Raw genomic sequence first — 26,136 nt, 5'->3', positions numbered from 1 at the left:
GGCTGAAATATGTTCAACCTAATTTAATACTAAATTAGGAGTCCAGCATCTCTGGAAAGAATTGAGTTCACCTTTTCAAGGAGAACTTTGATAGGTCAATTAAATCAATGAAATTGTGAGATTGTCTGTACATTTGCTTCCAGTAATGGCATTAAGCCAATAGCGTGTAAGAGACTGAAGCTGGGTTTGCTTCCAACAGTAAAAGGCTTATCCTTGGCAGGCGTCTAGGTCCTTCAAAACAATTTAAAATGCAAATGAAGATGCTAAAAGCTAATTAAGAAAACAATTAAGGTGGTGGAAGAGTTTTGGATGGAATTCTAAACAGGAAATTCATATAATTTGCATAATGGTGTGAACAAAATCATAACTATATGGCGTAAATAACATGGGCTAAACAACTGAACAGATACAGATAGATATAATATAAATCAATAGGAACTTTTAGGACATTTATATAACTGAGTCTGACACCATTACATACTGAAGGTTCTGACTCCATGTAAAATATAAATTGGGAAGGAGGGACATAAGATCTTTGAGGGACCTTAATCTCTAACATATTTGAATAACATATATTATAATATTAAATTGAAATTTTAGAAAAGTGTAAGTTATTATTGGCTAGTAGGTAGATGACTGTGGCCATTATAATTTTTTATTTTAATTTACTCACTTATATAGCGCAATTAATTCCCCAGCGCTTTTCAGAAATTATCATCACTATCCTCATTAGGGCTCACAATCTACGTTCCTTATCAGTATGTCTTTGGAGTGTGGGAGGAAACCGGAGCAAACACGGAAGGAACATAAACTCTTTGCAGATGTTGTCCTTGGTTTGAGTAGAACCCAGGACCCCAGCGTTGCCAGGCTGCAATGCTAACCACTGAGCCACCGTGCCGCCAAAGCATATTTTTTCCCCTGTAGGCCTTGACATGTCTAGGTATTATCAATTTATATATAAATAATAAATAATTATATTATCAATATTATCTATTCATATGAATGGGAAATGCTTAATTTCTTCTGTTTTGGAATGGAAGTGAAATTGAACACTTATGACAAATTGACATGAGCTGATGGGCTTCATTGATGGTGACTTAATGGCCTGTTTAGATATGTCAACCCAAATTCTGTGTACACATAATGATCGTTCTGTGCTCATAGAATATCATAGTTATTGTCAGCACTTCTCCCATTTACACAGAATTATGTATTGCAGAGAACGATGATTTTACCAATCACCCAACGGACTTGTGTTTTGCTAAATTCATCAGATTATTACCTTCATGTTTGCACAAGCTGACTTAACGAATGCTTGTTCATCATCATTGGCTCTTCAAACTAAACCCTTACTCTTGGTTTCACCAATAGATCACAGATTAGTGTCAATAGTCACCAGTTTTGGGACACCAGGTGGACCACTATTTTGGCATGACACATAATGCTCTCATAAACATTACATGAATTCTGGCCAATAACTATAACAAAACTAACTGTATTGGGCATCATTTGACTTCCCCCTGAAAGATCATGTTGGGAAGTATTGAGTGTGTTGAATTTTAAGGTCCAATCCTTTTGTTCACACTGTAGATGAGCCATGTTTTGGTTGGCCATCACCAACTTTTTGGTGGTCTTCAGTTCAATATTGCCAATATCTTGTCATGAACCATGAACCTAAGAAACTATTTTGTAAAGGAATAATATCATGTTCTGGCACTGGGTACATGTCAACTGCAGTAAAAATAACACCCCAAAATTCTCAGAGTGCTTGACTCCCTGGGCAACTGGGGATGGAATGGTGCAAGTGACATAAACGTGTAACCTGGGTGTAGAGACATTCATCTATATTAGTTTGTTCACATCTTTATAACTGTAAACTCACAATCTGATCTAGCAAATATTTCCACTAATAAGTATGATACGACTTTGTAAATTCTGTCTTGCATAAAATGTTATCTACAGGATAATGACCTGGTGATTATACAATGTGGCTAATGCTTTGTGTTCCTTCTACTAAAGACAGAACTGTCTGAAATCCAGGAGCAGCTTCACCTCCAGTTACTTGAAGTAGATGATGAAGTGGAGAAATGGCACAAGGAGAAAGATCGTATCAGGGTAAGAAAACTGTCATCATTATTTTGAAGCTTTGATTTTGCATTTTATTCACCCATAGTCTTGAAAGCTTTGTCACCCATTCTAAGACTAGCCTAAGTACAAAGTGAACGGCAGAGAGATGGTGTTTTATTAGCTATATAAGCTGGTGAGAGCACATCATAAATCTTGCTAGGACATTCTAACACACCTATAAGAATATATTTGGATCTTTAAAGACTTTACTTTTTGCTGGTGAACCTGACTGTTCCTATATGACAAAAGTTTTATGCAGCATCTTGGGTGATGTCAGGCTGAATCAATTGTATTCTAGTAAAAGCAAAAGAGCCAAGAATTACTGTCAATACAGTGTATTTTTCCCTTCTGTTGTGGACCACTATTTACAGAGATGAATATCTATCTATCTATCTATCTACCTATCTATATATCTATTTATCTATGAAACAGAAAAAGATAGTTGTACACAAGTTGTGTCCTAAATAATGGCATACAAACATATACTGCTCAAAAAAATAAAGGGAACACTCAAATAACACATCCTAGATCTGAATGAATGAAATATTCTCATTGAATACTTTGTTCTGTACAAAGTTGAATGTGCTGACAACAAAATCACACAAAAATTATCAATGGAAATCAAATTTACTAACCAATGGAGGCCTGGATTTGGAGTCACCCTCAAAATTAAAGTGGAAAAACACTCTACAGGCTGATCCAACTTTGATGTAATGTCCTTAAAACAAGTAAAAATGAGCCTCAGTATTGTGTGTGGCCTCCACGTGCCTGTATGACCTCCCTACAATGCCTGGACATGCTCCTGATGAGGTTGCGAATGGTCTACTGTGGGATCTCCTTCCAGACCTGGACTAAAGCATCCACCAACTCCTGGACTGTCTGTGGTGCAACGTGACGTTGGTGGATGGAGCGAGACATCATATCCCAGATGTGCTCAATTGGATTCAGGTCTGGGAAACAGGCGGGCCAGTCCATAGCTTCAATGCCTTCATCTTGCAGGAACTGCTGACACACTCCAGCCACATGAGGTCTGGCACTGTCCTGCATTAGGAGGAACCCAGGGCCAACCGCACCAGCATATGGTCTCACAAGGGGTCTGAGGATCTCATCTCGGTACCTAATGGCAGTCAGGCTACCTCTGGTGAGCACATGGAGGGCTGTGCGGCCCTCCAAAGAAATGCCACCCCACACCTTTACTGACCCACTGCCAAACCAGTCATGCTGAAGGATGTTGCAGGCAGCAGATCGCTCTCCATGGTGTCTCCAGACTCTGTCACGTCTGTCACATGTGCTCAGTGTGAACCTTTCATCTGTGAAGAGCACAGGGCGCCAGTGGTGACTTTGCCAATCCTGGTGTTTTGTGGAAAATGCCAAGCGTCCTGCACAGTGTTGGGCTGTGAGCACAACCCCCATCTGTGCACGGCGGGCCCTCATACCACCCTCATGGAGTCGGTTTCTAACCGTTTGTGCAGACACATGCACATTTGTGGCCTGCTGGAGGTCATTTTGCAGGGCTCTGGCAGTGCTCCTCCTGTTCCTCCTTGCACAAAGGAGGAGGTAGCAGTCCTGCTGCTGGGTTGTTGCCCTCATACGGCCTCCTCCACGTCTCCTGCGGTACTGGCTTGTCTCCTGGTAGCTCCTCCAGCCTCTGGACACTACGCTGACAGACACAGCAAACCTTCTTGCCACAGCTCGCATTGATGTGACATCCTTAATGAGCTGCACTACCTAAGCAACCTCTGTGGGTTGTAGAGTCCGTCTCATGCTACCACGAGTGTAAAAGCACAACCAACATTCAAAAGTGACTGGTACTGAGATGTGGTCTGTGGTCCCCACCTGCAGAACCACTCCTTTATTGAGTGTGTCTTGATAATTGCCAATAATTTCCATCTATTGTCTATTCCATTTGCACAACAGCATGTGAAATTGATTGTCAATCAGTGTTGCTTCCTAAGTGGACAGTTTGATTTCACAGAAGTTTGATTTACTTGGAGTTATATTCTGTTGTTTAAGTGTTCCCTTTTCTTTTGAGCAGTGTATAAAAGTAGTATCAAGTGAAATCACCGATTTTCTCAGGTTGACCATGTAACATATATGGGGCATCCTGACTCTTCCATGACAGATTATTTGGATGGATAGGAGGTTAGGGCATGATCAAGTACAAAGCCTGTTCCTTCTGGAAGAGATGTGACACCGCCAGAAGAATCTTTCTTTTCCCTATTAAAAACACATGCTCACCCGGTTGAACACAGTGCATGTACAGTACAAACCAAAAGTTTGGACACACCTTCTCATTTAAAGATTTTTCTGTATTTTCGTGACTTTGAAAATTGTACATTCACACTGAAGGCATCAAAACTATGAATTAACACATGTGGAATTATACACTTAACAAAAAAGTGTGAAACAACTGAAAATATGTCTTATATTCTAGGTTCTTCAAAGTAGCCACCTTTTGCTTTGATGACTGCTTTGCACACTCTTGGCATTCTCTTGATGAGCTTCAAGAGGTAGTCACTGGAAATGGTCTTCCAACAATCATGAAGGAGTTCCCAGAGATGCTTAGCACTTGTTGGCCCTTTTGCCTTCAGTCTGCGGTCCAGCTCACCCCAAACCATCTCGATTGGGTTCAGGTCTGGTGACTGTGGAGGCCAGGTCATCTGGCGTAGCACCTCATCACTCTCTATCTTGGTCAAATAGCCCTTACACCGCCTGGAGGTGTGTTTGGGGTCATTGTCCTGTTGAAAAATAAATGATGGTCCAACTAAACACAAACCAGATGGAATAGCATGCCGCTGCAAGATGCTGTGGTAGCCATGCTGGTTCAGTATGTCTTCAATTTTGAATAAATCCCCAACAGTGTCAGCAGCAAAGCACCCCCACACCATCACACCTCCTCCTCTATGCTTCACGGTGGGAACCAGGCATGTAGAGTCCATCCGTTCACCTTTTCTGCGTCGCACAAAGACACGGTGGTTGGAACCAAAGATCTCAAATTTAGACTCATCAGACCAAAGCACACATTTCCACTTGTCTAATGTCCATTCCTTGTGTTCTTTAGCCCAAACAAGTCTCTTCTGCTTGTTGCCTGTCCTTAGCAGTGGTTTCCTAGCAGATATTTTACCATGAAGGCCTGCTGCACAAAGTCTCCTCTTAACAGCTGTTGAAGGGATGTGTCTGCTGCTAGAACTCTGTGTGGCATTGACCTGCTCTCATCTGAGCTGCTGTTAACCTGCGATTTCTGAGGCTGGTGACTCGGATAAACTTATCCTCAGAAGCAGAGGTGACTCTTGGTCTTCCTCTCCTGGGGCGGTCCTCATGTGAGCCAGTTTCTCTGGGGACACTTTCAAAGTTTTCCCAATTTTACACACTGACTGAGCTTCATTTCTTAAAGTAATGATGGCCACTCGTTTTTCTTTACTTAGCTGCTTTTTTCTTGCCATAATACAAATTCTAACAGTCTATTCAGTAGGACTATCAGCTGTGTATCCACCTGACTTCTGCACAGCACAACTGATTGTCCCAACCCCATTTATAAGGCAAGAAATCCCACTTATTAAACCTGACAGGGCACACCTGTTAAGTGAAAACCATTTCCGGTGACTACCTCTTGAAGCTCATCAAGAGAATGCCAAGAGTGTGCAAAGCAGTCATCAAAGCAAAAGGTGGCTACTTTGAAGAACCTAGAATATAACACATATTTTCAGTTGTTTCACACTTTTTTGTTAAGTATATAATTCCACATGTGTTAATTCATAGTTTTGATGCCTTCAGTGTGAATGTACAATTTTCAAAGTCATGAAAATGCAGAAAAATCATTAAATGAGAAGGTGTGTCCAATCTTTTGGTCTGTACTGTATATGACGAGATAAGGAAAGAAAGCTGCTGGGAGAAAAGATATCTAAGGCTTGTGAGTGCTATGAACCCTGTCATATTGGTTGAGCCAGTGTACTGTATGTCTATGGGAGTGGCTGACCATCTAATGGAAGTCTCCTGATTTTCAGCTAGTTGAGTTATCTGTTAAATGTTAGAGGAGATAGGACAGGTTAAATTTCAGCTACCCACTTGGATAATATAGCTCCTGATTGTAAAAGAAGTGAATATCATGTTTGTAAATGAGTATGTTGTTCAATACTGCAATAAAGTTGAAAATGTAGTCATGTCATGATGTAGAAGTGGGTAGAAGAGTCACAATCTGCATGGAAGCACCTAGACTGAAAGCGATTGCATTTACATATGGTGGTTTGCTTATCCTACAGTCAAAATTTTTATCCTAAGAATTATTTATGGCTAAGAGCTGAAGTGATCTTTATTTTTACGCATATAGATTAGAGTAATTGACTATCACAATTAGTCAAAAATCATTGAATTATAACATAAAAGGATTTACAGCCACCATAAGTAGACTAACATATTGTCATCCACTGATGCAGACATAATCAAAATGTGCCCATACATCTTTGAAAGTTGTCTGCCAAATACTCATACGAGCGAAAACTATTTCCCATGACTCCCTTATACGTGAGTTGTCAGTTTGACTGTTCATGTGTTTGCAATGTGGAGAGGAGAGAAAGCCTCTTTCAGAAACCTTTGGCAGTGGATTACCTTTCCATAATCAGGAGGTCCCTGTATACATTAGATGGTTTCACTTGGCAGGTTTGTTCAACTTTAATCTAATGTGAATAGTGGCCTTTAGATTTCATTGATTCCAATTAAAGCAGAGACTATTAAAAATGTGAGCACATATAGCATGAAATAAACTATGTGCTCTTGGCAAACTTAAATGTGTGTTGTCAAGTTATTAAATTGATTTAAATAGTTAGAGAGCATGAAAATAAGCAAGTTTGCAATTGAGTTGCTTTTTCTATCTGCTGTCATTCTACTACAAGGAGAGCTTTTATTTTCCATAATGTACAGCTGGTTTCCATGGAGCTTGACCTCTAGTGCCTGCCCAGATTCTGGCCTAGAGTGCACAGTAGTTTCATCCCAGGAGAAAGGTTAACTGTTAATATCCCAGCCACTTTTCTGCAGTCCATTAATTTCTATGTAACAGTTATCTGCTCAACTTCAACTTCCTCCATCTGAGCTCCTGACAAGCTGCTATTATAAATTTTGAAAAATAACCAGCACTCCCAACTGGCTGCCTTCAGAGCAGTTATCTAAATTATGGCTCTAACATACCTGAGCCCTGTGCTTGTTCAAATGCCATGTTATCTCTATATGTAAATACAGTGATAGCAGTGTAGACACAGAACAAAGCACTGATAATTGTATATGTTACAGTAGAACTTGTGCTGAGCTTTATAGTTCTTCTAATACTATAGCTCTGCTACTCACCAGAACTGTCATTCATTGAGGAGAGCCTGCCCTTGCAGAAACCAGATAGTGAAAGAGACTGGAAAGCTGTGTGCTGAAGAGACAGCCTGAGAATAACCCTTTAAGATGATGTTCTTATGTGTTGAAGAAAGCTCCTTTGAGCTATTTTAACTTTCCCCTACATTTCTAGCATTGTCAGAAGTTTCTGCACAACACTTAGAGCTTTCAAGCATAAGACCTTGTTTATGGCATTTATACAGGTATGGGGTGCACATTTTTCACTTAGGTGTCATACTTCCTGAATATGAATAACACTTCAACTATTTATCACTAGAAAGCTCCAGGCGCACACCTGCCTTAATAGTAGCATGCATGTAAGGATGTTCAGGATAAAGTGTAAAAAAAACACTTTTGTAGGTCTTAAGTGTGAAATAAGCCAAGATGAAAGTGTTCACCTTGCCAACTTTTTTCATAAATGATGGATAACTACAGGTTAGTAGTGAGACAATAGTACAGTGACTTTCATAAAATGCTTTTCTTTTCCCCAGCCTGTCTTTATAGCAGATTGATGCCATGTAGCGCCTATTCTTTGTGATAATGACATAAATGCTCCGGTGTTTGTCAGCTGGATGGTGTGTTAAGAGAACTTTTCTGATAGTGTCATGCATTCAAAAAGTGAAGAAGAAGTTTGTAGAGGATTATGGGGACATTTTAAAAAAAGAAAAATAGTTACTCTGTAATTATTCATCAGTCTTTGCATAATTAGGAATTTTGGTAATTTACTCCATTACCTTATCTTGCTGCCTTTTCTTTAAACCTCCCTGCAGAAAGGGCTGTATGACCTGCCTTGTTCATGCACTTCCAGTAGCTGTTTTGAACTGCAGGTCCGGAAAATACTACATACTCCAATGTGAGCTTCTCTGCCCTCCTTTGACATGATCAGACACTATTCACAAACATTCTCCCTGCCTGGTCATGGGGGAGAGGAACAGAGAAGGTCACATAGGGGTACGGATATTTGGGAGACCTGTAGTTCAAAACAGCTACTCTAAGTGCTTGAGCAAGGCAGGTCATACAGCCCTTAAAAGGTCATGGAGTACATTACAAAATGTCATAACTTTTGAGAATTATCAATATTTACAATAAAATAAAAAGTTTAGCTACTCTTTAAGCAACTTACTGCTCTCTCACTACTTAAAAAAGAAAAGCGAAAAAAAAAATTAGCGGGTGCTTACTTGCAATAGTAGCGTTGCCCATTAAATTTACTAAAGTGACATGCTGGGTACATTTTCTGTTCTCACCCATTGGTGATTGGCTGCTATGGGCAGCAACTTCAGTTTTTAAATTAAACCATTTTGAAAAATGAAGCTTTACTATTTATAAGATGCCTATATCAATGTAAAAATGAATGCCCGGAACTTCTGCGACAACGCCAAAGTGGGAGCAAGAAAACCGATCACTGCTATATAAATGCTGAATGGAGAGCTCTTTTAGACGGAGCTGTGAGATCTTGTGTCAACTAGAAACTTTTCACCTTAGTAGCCAACTTTTGCAGGGCATATGAGGACAATTATTTACATAACACATGCCTTACAGACAGATTGCACCCAATGAATACCCCATTCCACTTCCTGAGTGTGCCTCTGGGAGCTGGGTATCGGTGTTACATCAATAAAAAGTAGTAGATTTCTGCCTTCCAGGAGATTCTCTCAGACGTTGTTGTTGCCCATAAGATCTGTCAGCTATTTTACAAATACTTAAAGTTTCTCCATTTTCTGTGAACTTTGGGGATATTCCAGGACAGTTGACAAGTATGCTTCAGTGCCAAAGGTGGATGGGAATCCCCTTGTGGGGAAGTTTAGACCCACATTGGTTCATTTGTGTAATATTCTTTCCACTTACTGTACGTGGCAATTTTTTTACAGGGGCTTTTAAAATAAAACAGTCTCATACTAAGACCACCAACTTGGGATGGTGATAGTATAAAACTTCTTTGCTAAGTATCATTTTTTCTAAACAAAGTTCTTCTGTTGGAAGCAGGAAGTTAAATCCTCTTAAATATGGGATTACAGATCTTCTGTATCTAGGACACACAGATATGTAATTTCATTTTGATATCTGATATATGTCTAAAGGTATATCATAAATCATCTCCCTTTACAAGACTTTGAAAAGTCCCCAGGTCTGACCATGTGCCAAAACGACTGCATGTACATAGACAGCACATAGTCCCAATCAATTGCTCAATTCACATGAATCATTTTCCATATGGCCATGTGGGAACAACTGAAGAATGCGCCATAAGATGTCATCCCATGCACCAGAGTGAAGTGCTTCGAACTAGGACAAATGAAAACATATTGTGCATTGCTGATGGCTGCCGTACAGTGCTCCAAGCGAATGAAAACGTCTTCCTTATTATGATGGGATCCAGACAATCCGGAGAACGGTCAAAGTTCTGCAAAGTCCACAGTGGTGGACCTTTATGTGCAAAGTAGACAAATGTTCTTTATCTTGACAAATCCCAGTAACAGATCAAAACAAAGCTATTTTTGTTCTTGGCACAATAAATTGTTTTCTGATTTGTTATCACCCGGTTTGGACGCTGTCTGTTATCTTTATGCTTGAATTGTTACCAATTGGATTTCTTGGTTTTGGACTTTGTGTACCCCTGAAGAAGGAGTTACGTTTTCCAAATGTTCTTTATCTGTCTTTAGTGCTTTGATACCTCTGAAGAAGGAGTTACGTTTTCCAAATGTTCTTTATCTGTCTTTATTGCTTTGCCCATCAACAAAACCATCAAGGAGGTCAAAACTGCACCTTTGCCTGTAACCATAGCTATAGTCCTATATATAAGTTACCTTATCCACACTGTGGACTTTGCACATGTAGCTACTTTTCAGCTTGGTGTCCTGTGTGATAAAGGCTATAGGTTGGGCACAGACTATCTTTCTCATCTGTAGAAAGTGTGCTTATGTAAATTTGTATAACAGCTTTTTACACGAATATTCTGCAAATTTCCGTTTTCAATCACACAGAAATGTATTATATTTTATATATATATATATATATATATATATATATATATATATATATACTGTATAATATTTTTGATATATTGGTAAATGTAGATTTCTGGTGGTTATATTGAAGACAAACTGTGAATATGTTAATAATGCCTGTATTCATTTATTATACTATTTCATTCAGCGTTAAGCACCTGAAAATAACGTGATGGCTTTTCTTCTCGTACTTCCACACTCTGCTAAAATCACTTAAATCAAATGCTTTTCATCCATTATCTGTAGCTGACCATGATGTTAATCCTTGTATTCACTGCTGGTTGCTTTATTCTGATTATTCATTATTATCATCATGATCACATGAGCGATCTGCCTGTTTTTGCTGCTGTTCAGTTCGGTCCGTGCTTTTACCAATGACTTTTCTTCTCTCCGCACTGTATTTCTTCTAACAAAAGCTTTTACACTTCCATGAATGGTTCTTGACTAGAGGATGTCACGCTGAGCCGCTTATCTGGATTAGCCGCTGTTCAGATGCTGCTAACTATAGTTTTGTCTACTTTAAATGACAGTTAAGAAAATATTCTACAGAAGTTTATTTTATCTGTTTGGAGCAGTCATATGTGATGCCCTTTGCACATTTTTTTTTTCAATAAGTAACATGTGAACTCCGAGTTTTTTGAGTATCTGGGAAAGTTAGATTTCCAGTTACACCCTGCGCTTCCAGCACTGTCGTGCACATGCACGCACCTGACCACATTACGTCATAGTGTAGGAGCCTTATCATTAGTTCACAGGGCAGGACTGAATCATGGGAAAGACTTTCCTCATCTCCCAGGACAGAATCTGTCTTTGCCCCAGTGTTGTTTTAGCATATTCTGGGCATTTTTAGGACATGCTAAAATTTTATTAGACATTTTTAGTCTGATTTAAATATGCCATTATTTGTGCTTGTTTAGATCTGACATTAATAAAAACAGTTTAATGGGGTTGTCTGGGACTTTAACATTAATGGTCTAGCCTCAGGATAGGTCATCAATGTCTGATCAGTGAGGGTGCAACACCTGGCACCCTCATTGATCAACTGTTCCTGGTGTCAGCTGGAACTACTCAGTTATGGAGCTGCACAGCACAGCTCCAACAACTGTATAGTGGCCGTGCCTAGGAACTACACATCTGCCACCTATTCAAATCAATAGGGGGTGGATGCGCAGTACCTGGCGGCGGCCACTATACCGACAATGCAGCTGTAATGTGCAGCTCCGTAACTGAGCAGTTCCAGCCGCTGCTAATGGGAACAGCTGATCATGGGGGTGCCGAGTGTCGCATCCCCACTGATCAGACATTGATGACCTATACACAGGATAGGCCATCAATGTTAAATTCCCGGAAAACCTCTTTAAGGGTATGTGCACACGATGCAGAAATGCTCAGGATTTTTTCCTGAGTGTTTCTGCATCTCTCTGGCAGGAAAAAACGCATGCGGATTGTACATGCGGTTTCCTGCCAGGGACATGCGGAAATGAAGCGGTCTTCACTTTCATTTCCTCATGCGGGTTGACAAGCGCTTCCCAAGCGATTTTAGCATCACTTGGAAAGTGCTTGTCAACTTCACACTATATAAATCCATGCAGCCGGCATGGATTTATATAGTGTGTGATGTCAAAAAATAAAAAATAAATCTATACTTTACCCTCTGATGGCCCCCAGTGTCCTGCTTCATCGGTCCCGGCTGCCGGCAGTGAAGACTGTAGGACCTTCCGGACGTCAGCGTCACGTGACCCGTCACATGACTCTGACGTCAGCGAAGGTCCTTCATTCAACCGCGAAGTGCGCGGGAAGCCGGCAGGACGCAGCGCGGGCCGTCAGAAGGTGAGAATATATATATTTTTTATTTTATTCTTTTTTTTTTTAATGGTACCTGGGTCTGGATGCGAGTCCTCTCATCCACACCCGGGTACCATCCGCACATTAGACCGCATGAAAAGCGCATCAACATATACAGTGATGCGGATTCCATGCGGTCTAATGCAAGTCAATGGCGGCAAAAGAGCAGCGTTTCCGCAAAATTAATTGACATGCTGCGGACTTTTGACCGCAGCGTTTACGCTGCGGAAAAATCCGCATCATGGGCACAGCACATGCGGATTTCCATTGGGGAACATTGCTGCCCTTCTACCATGCGTTTTTCATGCGTTTCCGCGGCGTTTACGCAACTGCAAAAACGCCGCGGAAACGCATGAAAAACGCATCGTGTGAACTCAGCCTAAACATTTCTTAGAACTATGAAAGTCTATTTTATCAAAATTGTCCTGGTTGTTTACAGCCACAAACCAAAGGGCAGCTTTAATTTTTTAACTGCAGAATAAAGCTCTTATTAGCACAGTCTAGTTTTTCTGATAGGGTGGTCTCACACACAATAGGTAGAGCTTATGTTTTGAACATAAAATGCACTCGCCTCCTAATAAATCAGGCAAATCTTTGCCCTGTCAGGGCGCCACAAACTTATATATAAATTCAAGGTCTTTTTTCTGACCACATCCCACATTCTAAGCCCCATCCTTTATTTCCGATTTTACCTGTTGAGCTCTGGGGAAAAAAAATAAAATATGGAAAACTAAAATATGTCTTGTGCAAAAATGTGTTAATTTCTTATGCCATAAAACTAATGTACAGTCAATGATTAATATGATTTAGTGGCTCTATTTTTCTATGTGTTTTTCCATGTCATGAATCTTGTAATTCATAGATCATATAATTCAAACATTCCTCTTAAAATAAAATAATTTGTAATGTCAAAATGCAGAAAAACAAAAAAAAACACCACCAAAAATGCAAGACACGTTATCAAATGCATTTTTTAACTGTCAACAAAGCTTTATAGGAGAAAAATGACACAAACTACCTTAAAAATGGTAAACAGAATGCATGTTGTGTATGTAAAACGATACAAAACCAAAAATACAAGTAAAGTAAAAAAAAGCACACCCAACAGGAACAATAACAGGAAATGATGCACCCTTTGTAGTAAGTTTAATATATCCCTATGACTTACAACCAACTTATGGCCGTAGTGTTTTTTTGGCGAAAAAATAAATGTGTGCATGATCCTAAAAATTATTTTTATTTTAAGCTCAGTATTTCGTATTCAGTATTTATAACCCTCAATTCAGTAGTGAGTCAAAAGCAAATCTTTCCATTATACTTTTTCCATGTTTAGGCTCCAGTCCAGTTTTGACTGACTAAAATACTGACATGAGAAAGCAGCCTTACTAAGATTACTGGGGTTAGAAACCCTCTGCTTGGTAATATTGGGAAAACTCCTTTGTGTATCTACTGCATAAAAATGTTTTGCCATAATTAATTTCCTTGTAGAATCATCAAAAATCTCTTAGTCCCCTCACACATACAGCCGCAGACTTCATTCCCACATTAGTGTGTCACAGTCCGAGTACAGACCACGATGCATAGTGAAGCCTTGGGTCTACAGACTTAAACATAACAAATAAATAAACAGATTACGACCCGCATAATAAATCATGTGGGTAAGGGGTCTCCACAAAAGATTGGACCCCGTTACCACATAGCCTACTGAAAACAATACGTAGAAATTGGGAGAACAACTGAGTAGAATGGCATAGAAAAACTTTATTGTATAAATATTAAAAGACAGTACATCATTTTAGTAACAATGACATATAGATAGGACAAGCGGACATATAATCCCTCATATTGCATATAAATAGGTCTAAACAGAAGGTTCACCCCGAGGGTCAGAACATGGTGCTAAAATTAAGACAGGGAGAGGGACATGTAGTTGAAATAATTAGGAATCACTCCCATGTGGGTTGTATACTCCAAAAAGTCCCAAAAATCATGTTGCACCAGACTCACCCAGGTAGAGAGGGACCCCAGACCTGCAAAAGGTGGTGCAGGGATAGGACGCAGGGTTAGAAAAAGCCTCGACGTGCATTTCGCCGGAGTTAGGACCTGGCTTTCTCAAGAGCATTATAGGTATATATGAGGCTGTCAAGTTTGGGTCAGAAAAACTGCCGCTCCTCAGTGCATTAAGGTCCAAATTTGTGTCCCAGCACACAGATGTTGGAATGTAGCCTTAATGGAAAGTGCTAAGCTGGTCTAAGGAGACATATAGACCATGCAATACTTCTCTGGGAATTTTGATATGCTAATAGCCTCTTCATTTTTTTGCCACCTATTTGGGGTAGCAATCCTAAAAGTTGATATCTAACCTTTAACAAGCCATACGACATGATTTAGGATAAGAAGCCAAACCAAACATTCCATTTGCAGATAGGTGTTTCCAGATGTTTTCACCTCATCAGTGAAAAGCAGGAGATCCGATTTGGCTGGGTGAGAGGCCTCTGACGTAGGTTCCTAAGGGGCAAAGTTTCTCCTTGTGGAGAGTGCCAAGTCAGTGTAAAGAGACTTATAGGCCATGTAATGCTCCTCTAGAAATTTATATTGCAAATAGCCTTTTCAAAGAATAAGAAGACTTGAACTCTAGTGCCTTCTATTGGATGTAGCAATCCTAAAAGTCAATATAGACCCTTTAATGAGCCTTGCCACATGGTTTAAGATAAGAATAGTCTTCAATAGGTGGCAGTAGAGTTCTAGTCCTCTTCTTCTCTGAATAGGCTATTTGCATTTTTAAACTCCCAGTAGAGATGTGCATGGATTATAAGTCTCCTTAAATTGACATACCACTTTTGTCAAGGAGATATTTTCCCCTTTAAATCCCATGTCAGAGACCTCTCAAATAGATCTCTTGTTTCACACTGATGAGGAGTTAACACCCAGAAACGTTCCTTCAAATGAAGTGGGTTTGGCTTCTTATCCTAAGTCATGTGTAAGTCATGTGGCAAGGCTTATTAAAGGGTAAATATTGACTTTTAGGATTGCTTTTTTCAATAGGTAGACGTTGAGTTCAAGTCATCTTCCTTTCTGAAGAGGCTATTGACATATGTAGCCTTGGTGCCACATTCAGAGGTTATAATTGCCCCCATTATCACGGGTGAATCTAGATGCAGTAGGCGGCAAATGATGATAACAGAGTATTGAGAAGTCTTATTACATACTGTGTAATTAAAGGTAATGCTTTGAAAACAAACATATTATTAGAGCATCCCACTCATTTTACAAGCCTAGCCTCGCTGTGAATATCCCAGAGTTGGTGCAAGTCTTGCCCTGGTTTTCGGGACACATGATGAAATGATCTGCACTCTAACCAATCTCAAAATTCTGGGTTTGCTAGTCCACAACATAGAGATGAGTATGAGGTAATGGAATATATTTATTTGAGGAATTTTAGGACATAACCTAAATATAGAAAGACATAGTGGAGTACAATGACTGGAAGTCTTAAGATCCATGATGTCTCTGTTAAGAAAGTATGCCAAATCTAGTGTTAGGATACATAATGACTTGTGGAAAGCTTTTTATTTTTCCACTTCATGTAATATGATGTTTGTTATACATTGGAAAAGTATTATTTGAAACTATTTGGCAAGAAGACTGCATTCAAAAGCATTTTATTTTTTAAATGTTTTTTTAAACGAATGCAGAATCTTTTCCAAGCATTTCTGCTCATTAGTTATATTTTCCGTTTAGAAAACAAGAAGGTCCCTCAGGTTCATTCTTTCATACAGCCTAGTTGAATCAAAGAAAGACAGAGCAGTCCTCACTATATCATCCCAGTTCTGAACTTAGAAGTCTTACAGAACTTCTTATCTTTCTTATAAAATGCTAATTTGTACTGTGCTCCTGAATGGCTTGTTTGAGAGTATTTCTTATAGCCAAACTGTTAGACAAATTACTTGCTTTCGAAACTCCGGTTCCTATTCACTCGACTAAATTTTTCTCTTTTTTTTTATTTAAGATAAATACAAAATGTGAAATAAAGCAGCACATAGAAAAATGGATGCAAGCCACTGAGATGATTTATATCAATTGTAGGTCCACATTAGGCCATATTCACACCACCATGCAGTTGTACAGCATCACACCATTGCAAGAACCACATTGTAATAATATGATTGTGTTACACTTGTAAAAACTTCTTTACTTTTTTGTTTTTGTGATTTCTCTAAATGTCAATTATCCAAAAATAATTCTTCAATATCTGACATTTTTTATTACTTTTCCAATTTTTTTTCCAAAAAGAAGAATAAACCAAAGTCAAATTGAACTTATCACCCTAGCTTAAAAACAGTGATCAATTTATTAATGTTCATTATTTGTTCAAGTGAACAGGAGCTGAACTGCAGGACTCAGGAACAGCCACTAAAATGTGGCACAGGCAAATGACATTGGATGTACCAGTCCATTATGTCTATGTTGGGCAGGGATTAATAATGACCTATTGTAAGGGTATGTTATCAATATTGTCGTAGTGGACCACCCTTTTATGTTTTATGGTCTGTACAGATTTTCAAATAATTTCCTGTATATTAAAAAGCTCCCTGGAATATATTTTTTTCTAAAAGTCATTGGTTACTTTTACATTAGAGTATTTTATTGCTGTACATAATTTAGGTTCTTTCATCTTCTTACGTTCTTCCCTTCTATCATCCACTAGCTCTCTACCTTATGTAGCTTTACTAAAGAACATTGCACTAGAATTCTAGCTAGAAATCGCAATGTTATATGATTCTCTTCAAGTGAAGTCTTGTTGCAGGTAATGTGCATTATATCTCCTTAATTTCATTGAGCCAAGTTCTAACAAGCCATCTGCCTCCTGCAAAAGAAAGACAATGATATACAATACATTTTCTTTTCTGTCATATTCAATGCTTGTTTATGACTCTTGTTTTTACCACTTTATCTCAATCTTAGTATTATACAAATATCTAGGCAGGTAAGCTCAGGGTCGAACTGGCCCACTGGAGAGCAGGTGAATTCCCTGGTGGCCCACAATATAGTTGATTCACTATGTACTGAAAAAGACAGTATCTCACCATTCATTTATAAACTACTAAGTTTTTATTACATAGAAGCATAGGTAAATTTGTGGCCCCAAAGTCAATGTTAAAGACACCCCACTCCAATACTGTCTCAGCTTCACGTTTTCTCTATTTTAAAATTCTTCAATGGACAAACACATAAATAAACTTCTCACACTGTATATACTTGTATGGGTTTAGGTAATAGAACAGTCATCACCTGATGAAGATTTTATTTAATTTTTTTAAGAGACAGAAACTGTGTTCTACATCTAAGTAGATAAAAAAGTACGTAAGGATAGGGTGAATCGCAGCTCACCCAAAGGAGACGGGCCTCCAGTAAACCTTTCTTCATCCATCTGGACTATAACATGTAAACGAGAGACAGGTATTGGGACCTTCCCTTGCCAAAGATCGGGGAAAGCCCATCTTGCCCCCTGCATCTACCTTGGCTTCCACCTCGGTGGAACTGAGAATTCCAGAGGTAGAGGGGATTTTGCTGCAAGCAGACAACAAGGCTGCAGTCTACACAGCAGGATTTCAGTCAGTTTTATTGTCAGGCTGAAGGAAAACCTGACAAGCAAATGGCTCTCAGCTGACGTAGAGTAACTCCACTACCTGGCACAGAACACAAACATAACCACTACAGCCTATAAAACCTGATAGACGTGTAGAACAATGGTCTCACTGACTCACAGCACCTGCTCCTTTCCTCAGACAGAAAGGCTGCCCAGTCCGACAAAGCTGCAGACTTTTAAAGGGACCATGACACTAGACCCTTAATTAAATTAGACAGCAAAAAAAAACAGAACTGTCTTGATGGGGTGAAGGTCACTCTTCTCTCTCCAAACCTAAAGCTAGGCCCTATTGGTAGGTTTTATATTTATATAAATCCTAATACATAGACATAGTGGCAACGTTAAAGATGAACAAAAGTATTCAAAATATGATATATTTCTGATAGTATGAACACGCACATACATATATATATATATATATATATATATATATATACTAATATACAGTGGTGGCCAATAGTATTGGCACCCCTGCAATTCTGTCAGATAATACTCAGTTTCTTCCTGAAAATGATTGCAATCATAAATTCTTTGGTATTATTATCTTCATTTAATTTGGCTTCAATGAAAAAACACAAAAATAATTGTCCTAAAGCCAAATTGGATATAATTCCACACCAAACCTAAAAAAGGGGGTGGACAAAAGTATTGACACTGTTTGAAAAATCATGTGATGCTTCTCTAATTTGTGTAATTAACAGCACCTGTAACTTACCTGTGGCACCTAACAGGTGTTGGCAATAACTAAATCACACTTGCAGCCAGTTAACATGGATTAAAGTTGACTCAACCTCTGTCCTGTGTCCTTGTGTGTACCACATTGAGCATGGAGAAAAGAAAGAAGACCAAAGAACTGTCTGAGGACTTGAGAAACCAAATTGTGAGGAAGCATGAGCAATCTCAAGGCTACAAGTCCATCTCCAAAGACCTGAATGTTCCTGTGTCTTCCGTGCACAGTGTCATCAAGAAGTTTAAAACCCATGGCACTGTGGCTAACCTCCTTAGATGTGGCCGGAAAAGAAAAATTGACGAGAGATTTCAACGCAAGATTGTGCGGATGGTGGATAAAGAACCTCGACTAACATCCAAACAAATTCAAGCTGCCCTGCAGTCCGAGGGTACAACAGTGTCAACCCGTACTATCCGTCGGCATCTGAATGAAAAGGAACTGTATGGTAGGATACCCAGGAAGACCACACTTCTTACCCCGAGACATAAAAAAGCCAGGCTGGAGTTTGCCAAAACTTACCTGAGAAAGCCTAAAATGTTTTGGAAGAATGTTCTCTGGTCAGATGAGACAAAAGTAGAGCTTTTTGGGAAAAAGCATCAACATAGAGTGTACAGGAAAATAAAAGAGCCATTCAAAGAAAAGAACACGGTCCCTTCAGTCAAACATGGCGGAGGTTCCCTGATGTTTTGGGGTTGCTTTGCTGCCTCTGGCACTGGACTGCTTGACCGTGTGCATGGTATTATGAAGTCTGAAGACTACCAACAAATTTTGCAGCAAAATGTAGGGCCCAGTGTGAGAAAGCTGGGTCTCCCTCAGAGGTCATGGGTCTTCCAGCAGGACAATGACCCAAAACACACTTCCAAAAGCACTATAAAATGGTTTGAGAGAAAGCATTGGAGACTTCTAAGGTGGCCAGCAATGAGTCCAGACCTGAATCCCATAGAACACCTGTGGAGAGATCTCAAAATGGCAGTTTGGAGAAGGCACCCTTCAAATATCAGGGACCTGGAGCAGTTTGCCAAAGAAGAATGGTCTACAATTCCAGCAGAGCATTGTAAGAAACTCATTGATGGTTACCGGAAGTGGTTGTTCACAGTTATTTTGGCTAAAGGTTGTGCAACCAAGTATTAGGCTGAGGGTGCCAATACTTTTGTCCGGCCCATTTTTGGAGTTTTGTGTGAAATGATCAATGATTTGATTTTTGCTTCATTCTCTTTTGTGTTTTTTCCTTGCAAGCAAATTAAATGAAGATAATAAGACCAAAGAATTTGTGATTGCAATCATTTTCAGGAAGAAACTGAGTATTATCTGACAGAATTGCAGGGGTGCCAATACTTTTGGCCACCACTGTATAAAATTTTGAATAATAATAGGTAATTTGCCACTAGTTACGTTGTTTACTATAACAATTCTGACTTTCTTATCTTCTCCCAATGAATTACAAGCATGTGGTGAAAAGCAAACTATTCAGCAATTATAAGACCTGGTACAAGATCCTTTATTTAGAATTTTCAAATAATACTAAACAAATGAGTAGGACTAAATCCAACTAGTAAGACTGAAGGTTATAAGAAGTGGACTTACAGCTGCGATGTGGGCTAATAAATATCTGTGGTCACCCACCATCTATAACTGGTCTTGGCCGTTCAGCTGCTCCAACGGTTACTATGACTTGGCTTCCCTTTGCTATCCTCAGTATCTGAGGAAATCTCCTTGAAATACATTCAGTCATTCCTTGCCAATAATAAAATACCTTATGCAACCTAAAGGAAAACCTGATATCTTGACCGGCTACTCTGGGACTTGAGGACTTGCGTTGACAAATATTGTTCTACATAACAATTTTTAAGGAGTCTGAGACTCTGTAGGACCAATTGATTTATAAGTAATTACCCAACAATTCCTATTGTAATCTTTTATCACCAAGATCTTCTTGGCCTTCTGTTAAGCCCAGATACCAATTAGATTAAACTTGTCCAAATCTGCTGATTTTGGCCGATCATCTGATGCGTATAGGGGCTACCCTACTCGCCCCAGACAGATGATATCGGGGAGAGGAGGATTGGGCTGTTGGAATTTCAACCGGATATTCTTTTGTTTTCAGCAACAGTAAGCCGTTGTAAGAGGTGTCTCCTCTCTACCTGTTGAAAACTGTTATTCATGATTTTCTTAGGTCACGTGCACATGTTGAGTAGTTGGTAAGTTTTTTACCTGAATATTTGTAAGCCAAAACCAGGAGTGAGTGATAAATACAAAAGTGGTGACGTGTTTCTATTACACTTTTCATTTGATTGTTCCATTCCTGGTTTTGGCTTATAAATACTGATGTAAAAAACTGACCAAATACTCAACATGTGAATGTGGCCTTTATTCTTCAATACTAGTAACGAATACATATTTACTACACCAAGCAGATGCTTGTCATCCGCAGTGGTGCGCTATGCTGTAAGTGTAGCTATCCTGCTACAATACAATGTTAATGGGCTGTCAAGATAAGAAAATAAAGAGAGATGTGATTAGTATGAAAGAAGTGTTAGTTCGGTGCTTACTAAATCTGTATATCCTGTATTTTTCGGACTATAAGACGCACCGTACCATAAGACGCACCTAGGTTTTAGAGGAGGAAAATAGAAAAAAAAATGTAAGCAAAAAATGTGGTCATGATGCACTGCTAAGGGGGAGGGGGTCTCCTGCTGACACTGTTATAAGGGTAATGTCCCCTAATTCTGTTAATATGCCCCATCCTGGTATATATGGCCCCTCCTTCCTGTTATATGTGGCCCTCATCCCAATCCTGATATGCATGGCACCCCAATCCCCCATCCTGGTATACATGGCCCCCTCATCCTTCTTCCTGGCATGTATGGCACCCTTCATCCTGTTATGTATGGCCCCCCTCACCCCTCATCCTGGTATGTATGGCCTCCTTCACCCCTGTATGATTGGCCCCCTTCATCCCTGTATGTTTGCCCCCCCTCATCCCTGTATGTATGGTCCCCCTCATGCCTCATCCCTTTTTGTGTGGCCCCCCTCATGCCTCATCCCTGTATGCATGGCCCCCTTCATCCCTGTATGTATGGCCCCCCTCATCCTGGTATGCATAGCACCCCCTGATCCCTGTCACGCTGCACAGAAAAAAAATAAACACTCATTCTCACCTCCTCTCTCCTCCAGCGCTGTGTCATGCTCTGTGCCGGAATAGTTACTGCTCCCCACACTGGGACTCTGTGCGTGGGGAGCAGTGACTATTCATTCTCCCTAATAGCGCACACACTTAAGCCGCAGCGTGGCTCCTGCTGTGCTCGGCGGTCAGCATGCCCACTATTAAAGGCCATGAATATTCACTACTCCCAGCGTGGGAAGCAGTGACTATTCCGGCACAGAGCGTGACACAGCGCTGGAAAAGAGAGGAGGTGAGTATGAAAGTTTCTTTTTTTTCTGTGCAGTGTGAGGGGGATCAGGAGGTGCCAAGCATACCTGGATGAGGGGGCCATACATACAGGGCTAAAGGGGGCCATGCATACCAGGATGAGGGGGCCATACATACAGGGTGCCATACTTACCAGGAGCCGTGCTGCAAGGCACAGTGTGCCGGTTATTAAGGAAAATTAATATTCACAGCTCCCCACGCCCATGGTCGTGGGGAGCAATGAATATTCATTTTCTTCAGTAGCAAGCACAGTGTAGGCTGCAGCAGGCGGCTGCTGCCTCCTGTATACCGCTACTCCACCACTGTCACTTCCCCCACATCCCCCACCACCCACAGCCACAGTATTTTATGCATATCGGACTATAAGACGCACCCCCCACTTTCCTCCAAAATTTTGGAGGAAAAAAGTGCGTCTTATAGTCTGAAAAATACGGTATTTAGATGAACAGCAAGCGCAGTATAGGAATTAGATTCTAATGATTTTTGAACATAGTAGATATGGTAGGCTTTGCTGTAGAAAATATATGCATAGAACCATGAGAATGGCGGGTTATGAGATATTGAGTATATGACAAGATAACTAAATAGATTTCCATCTTTAAAAGATTAGAAATAATAATCAATGCCCTAAATCGTAAAATATACTGCTAGGCTTGTCACTGGCTGTATATAATGAACCATATATGTTCCTTATGACATAGTTATGCCTGAATATTATACGGTTTGATATCCAATTTTCATATGTTAGATATAGATGTCAGTGATTGTTAAATGTTACTAATTTAGGTTAGTCCGCGCCTGGTAAAACCTGGTTAAAGCCACATTGCTATATATAAATAGTCAGAGGTGTGTGCAATTGTGCATCAATGAAATATTTTTGGTTGTCAAACTATGAATTAGATTAACTAAAATTAAAATGATGGATATTGCAGGTTTTCAGCATTACATTTCCTTTTTTTTTTAAAGAAGGTAGACATGTCTAATGTATGGCTATATAGCTGCATAGGTCTTTTTTTCGCTCCGATAATTGGCATAATATGTAACTATGTGTAATAGAAATTGCTGGTATCATTCACAATGATGTGAAGGACGCGGTAGAGGATAAAAATGCAGTTTTAATCTTGACGCGTTTCGAAGTTGACATACTTCTTCAGGAGAACCACAACAATAGAATATGTAACTATTGCATATAAAAGAAGTCAGCAAACATATTAATATGTTACAATAGTATATTAGACATATATGGAATATGTAATACAGAAGTATACGCCTAATGCTCTATAGCATAGACATTGAGGCTAAGGACACTTCATGCAAATACAGTTATTAACTACTGTTTGAAAGTATCCAAATATGTCACCTACATTTTCATATATGTCTGCATGTTTTGCATATGGGAAATAGAATATAGTTTTGGGTGATTGAAGGATGTTTGCTATATTATATATATATACAAGTACACACTGTAGTTTTTTTTTTTTCATTTTTTTATATGTTTTTTTTTTTTTTCATTTTTAGAATTTCACGACCAACCAAAAATCTGCTGTTGACCATAATTATAAGGATCTTATTCGGGAAATTCAGAGACAACAGGAAGAAGTAAAAGCGCATCTAGAGCAAAAGGAGAGAGCTGCCGTTGACCTCATTGAGCAAATTATAAATGACTTACAAGTGAAAAGAGACCAACTCCAAGACAAGCAGCACGATGGAGATAAGCTGTTACATACCACAGATGCTGTACTCTTCCTACAGGTAAGATCAGAAAGTGTTAATAGGAAAAAATCGGAGAGGAGGGATATTAATGCCAACAGTATACCCTCTGGACCAGTTTAACATCATAAAATGTAATTTAAACGCATTGACCTTCCAGTGTTATCAACGTTACATCGCATTGCACATCACATAGTATTTCATTAGGTATATCCGGCAAGGTAGGATATGAGCAGCTAGGTAATGTTAGGTGTGAACATCAATCCAGGAGTCACTTCAGTTAAGATGTAAGTGCGATGACCCTCAGACCGGAGTTCACCAGTATCCCCAGCTTCATACCGTATTTCAGACAGAAGGATGATCAGAAGATTATATTACCTATAAAAATTTCATGTGTGCAGCTGCGATAGAGATGGAGTTTTATGATGGAGGGGAAGGGAGGATATTACTGCGGCATATACTGTGCATTGTATTAAGAATATGCTAAGAATTTTACAGGAGATCGAATCAGAAAAATAAAGAAAAATATGGCAGTGGTGGTTGTTGGTACAATACCCGAACAATGTCAAATTGTTAGATAAAAATTAAGTACCATACACTACATAATGATAATACAGTAATTTCATTAAATGTGAAAAGTTGCATATAAAAGCATGTATAGAGGTGGGAAATCACACACATAAAAACAAGAAACAAAAACAAAACAGAGAGGTGAGGATTGGCTTGAAAGGAACATTGTACATACGATAAATATTTAAGTTATACATTAGTCACATATAACGATCCAAACATTGGCCAAATGCATAAAGCAAAGAATAAAGAACCAACAAAGTACTAGAGAACAAAGTGACAAGTGCATATGTCACTAAACATAAAGTACCACCCAAAAGAGTTGGTTTTATTCGTTTGTTTCTTTTTGATCTGATACTTTTCCCACCTTTACATGTGTTGGTTTTGTGCAGCTGTTTATGAAGCTCTATTAAAAAGCATACTATTCTATGGTGATTTGGTGTAGGAGAGCTCATTAGTTGCATGTTTTCACGGCTTTTCTGGATCTTTGATATGGATAGCAATGCCTCTAGGGGAGTATATCTGCATGTTACAACATGGTAAGATACCTTGAGAATCCGTGAGAAGAAACCTTTTTGTAGAATCAAATACAGCACAGGCCTATAGAATTCTATAGATGGCAAGTTCAGGGTCTGTGTCCATTGGGCTTTACTGACATGTTCTAGAATTCAAATATTTCCTTGCTTTATTCATGTATGAATGGTGACACCTGTCACACAGAAGGTCCTTATTGCTCTTACTAAGAGTAGTTTTTCTAAGTTTAAATAGTTATTCTTCTCTTCAAAGATATTATATATATATATATTTATGGATATAATTTTAAAAACAAGAAACTTACTAATTTACTTTTTATTAAGACTGTGCAAAGTTTCCCTGATAATAACACCTTTGTTATTTATTGTTTACAGCTCATTATATAGGAGACCAGCTGCAGCCTAGCGGCCAATCATGCCTGGTGCTTACAAGCTCTTTTATATTGCGCTTGTAAGAACTGCATTGAAGCTGGCCAAGTCAATGGTGCATGCTGTCAGCTATTAATCTTGGGCGGCTTCAGTTCTCCTGTGCTACGCCAATGCTGAAAAGGCAAAACTGCCTCATATAGCAGCATCTGAGAGTACAACATCTGCACTAGCAGCACAAAAATGCTGCTGGTCCAAACTGTCAATCAAGCACGTGTGCCCGCCTTCACAGCAAACAGGATCAGGAAACCTGGGAGACTGGGGAGCGGTGCACTTCTGAAAGATATGATATGACAAACCTTTAAAGGAGTTGTCCAAGGACTATTTTATTTATGTTTACTATGGACCTGAAAACTAACAGGAAGGTAGTTGAGGACAGAGGAAACTACCTGCCTATTCTACTTGACGCAGTCCTGAACCGATTCAGCTGCTCCATGCCTACAGCCTTCTTCTTCTTCCAGGCTGCACTGTCACTGGGGTGTGACTGCCGCCATCATGCTGATTGACAACTGGCTCCCCACAGTTAGACAGCGGGGAGCTGACTGTCAATCAGCATTATGTCGGCAGTGACGCCCATGTCAACAGAGCAGAGCGGATGAGAAGCCGCTGCTCTGCCAACGTGATGTCAGCAAAAGCCACTGAATCACCGACAGGAGCGGTCTGTAACTGCTCTGTGCTGGCAGAGATCAGCACCGGGCACAATAGGCAGGTAGATAGCAACCACCTACCTGTTATTT

At 39.6% G+C, this 26,136-nt stretch overlaps 1 protein-coding gene across 2 annotated transcripts in view; it reads left to right on the top strand.

The window, feature by feature from the left end:
• TRIM29 (tripartite motif containing 29) overlaps positions 1-26,136 on the top strand; it is a 99,420-nt gene that overhangs the window by 11,692 nt on the left and 61,592 nt on the right. For both annotated transcript variants that reach the window (XM_073656643.1, XM_073656642.1), the window contains exons 2-3: positions 2,020-2,115; positions 23,679-23,912. In XM_073656643.1, the coding sequence (XP_073512744.1) occupies positions 2,020-2,115; positions 23,679-23,912 (330 nt within the window). The remainder of the gene's footprint in view (positions 1-2,019; positions 2,116-23,678; positions 23,913-26,136) is intronic.

Source organism: Phyllobates terribilis, unplaced genomic scaffold, assembly GCF_046119375.1.
Source record: "Phyllobates terribilis strain yellow unplaced genomic scaffold, ASM4611937v1 Scaffold_12__6_contigs__length_324123572, whole genome shotgun sequence".
Classification (NCBI taxonomy): domain Eukaryota; kingdom Metazoa; phylum Chordata; class Amphibia; order Anura; family Dendrobatidae; genus Phyllobates; species Phyllobates terribilis.
This window is presented reverse-complemented; position numbering and strand designations above follow the sequence as displayed.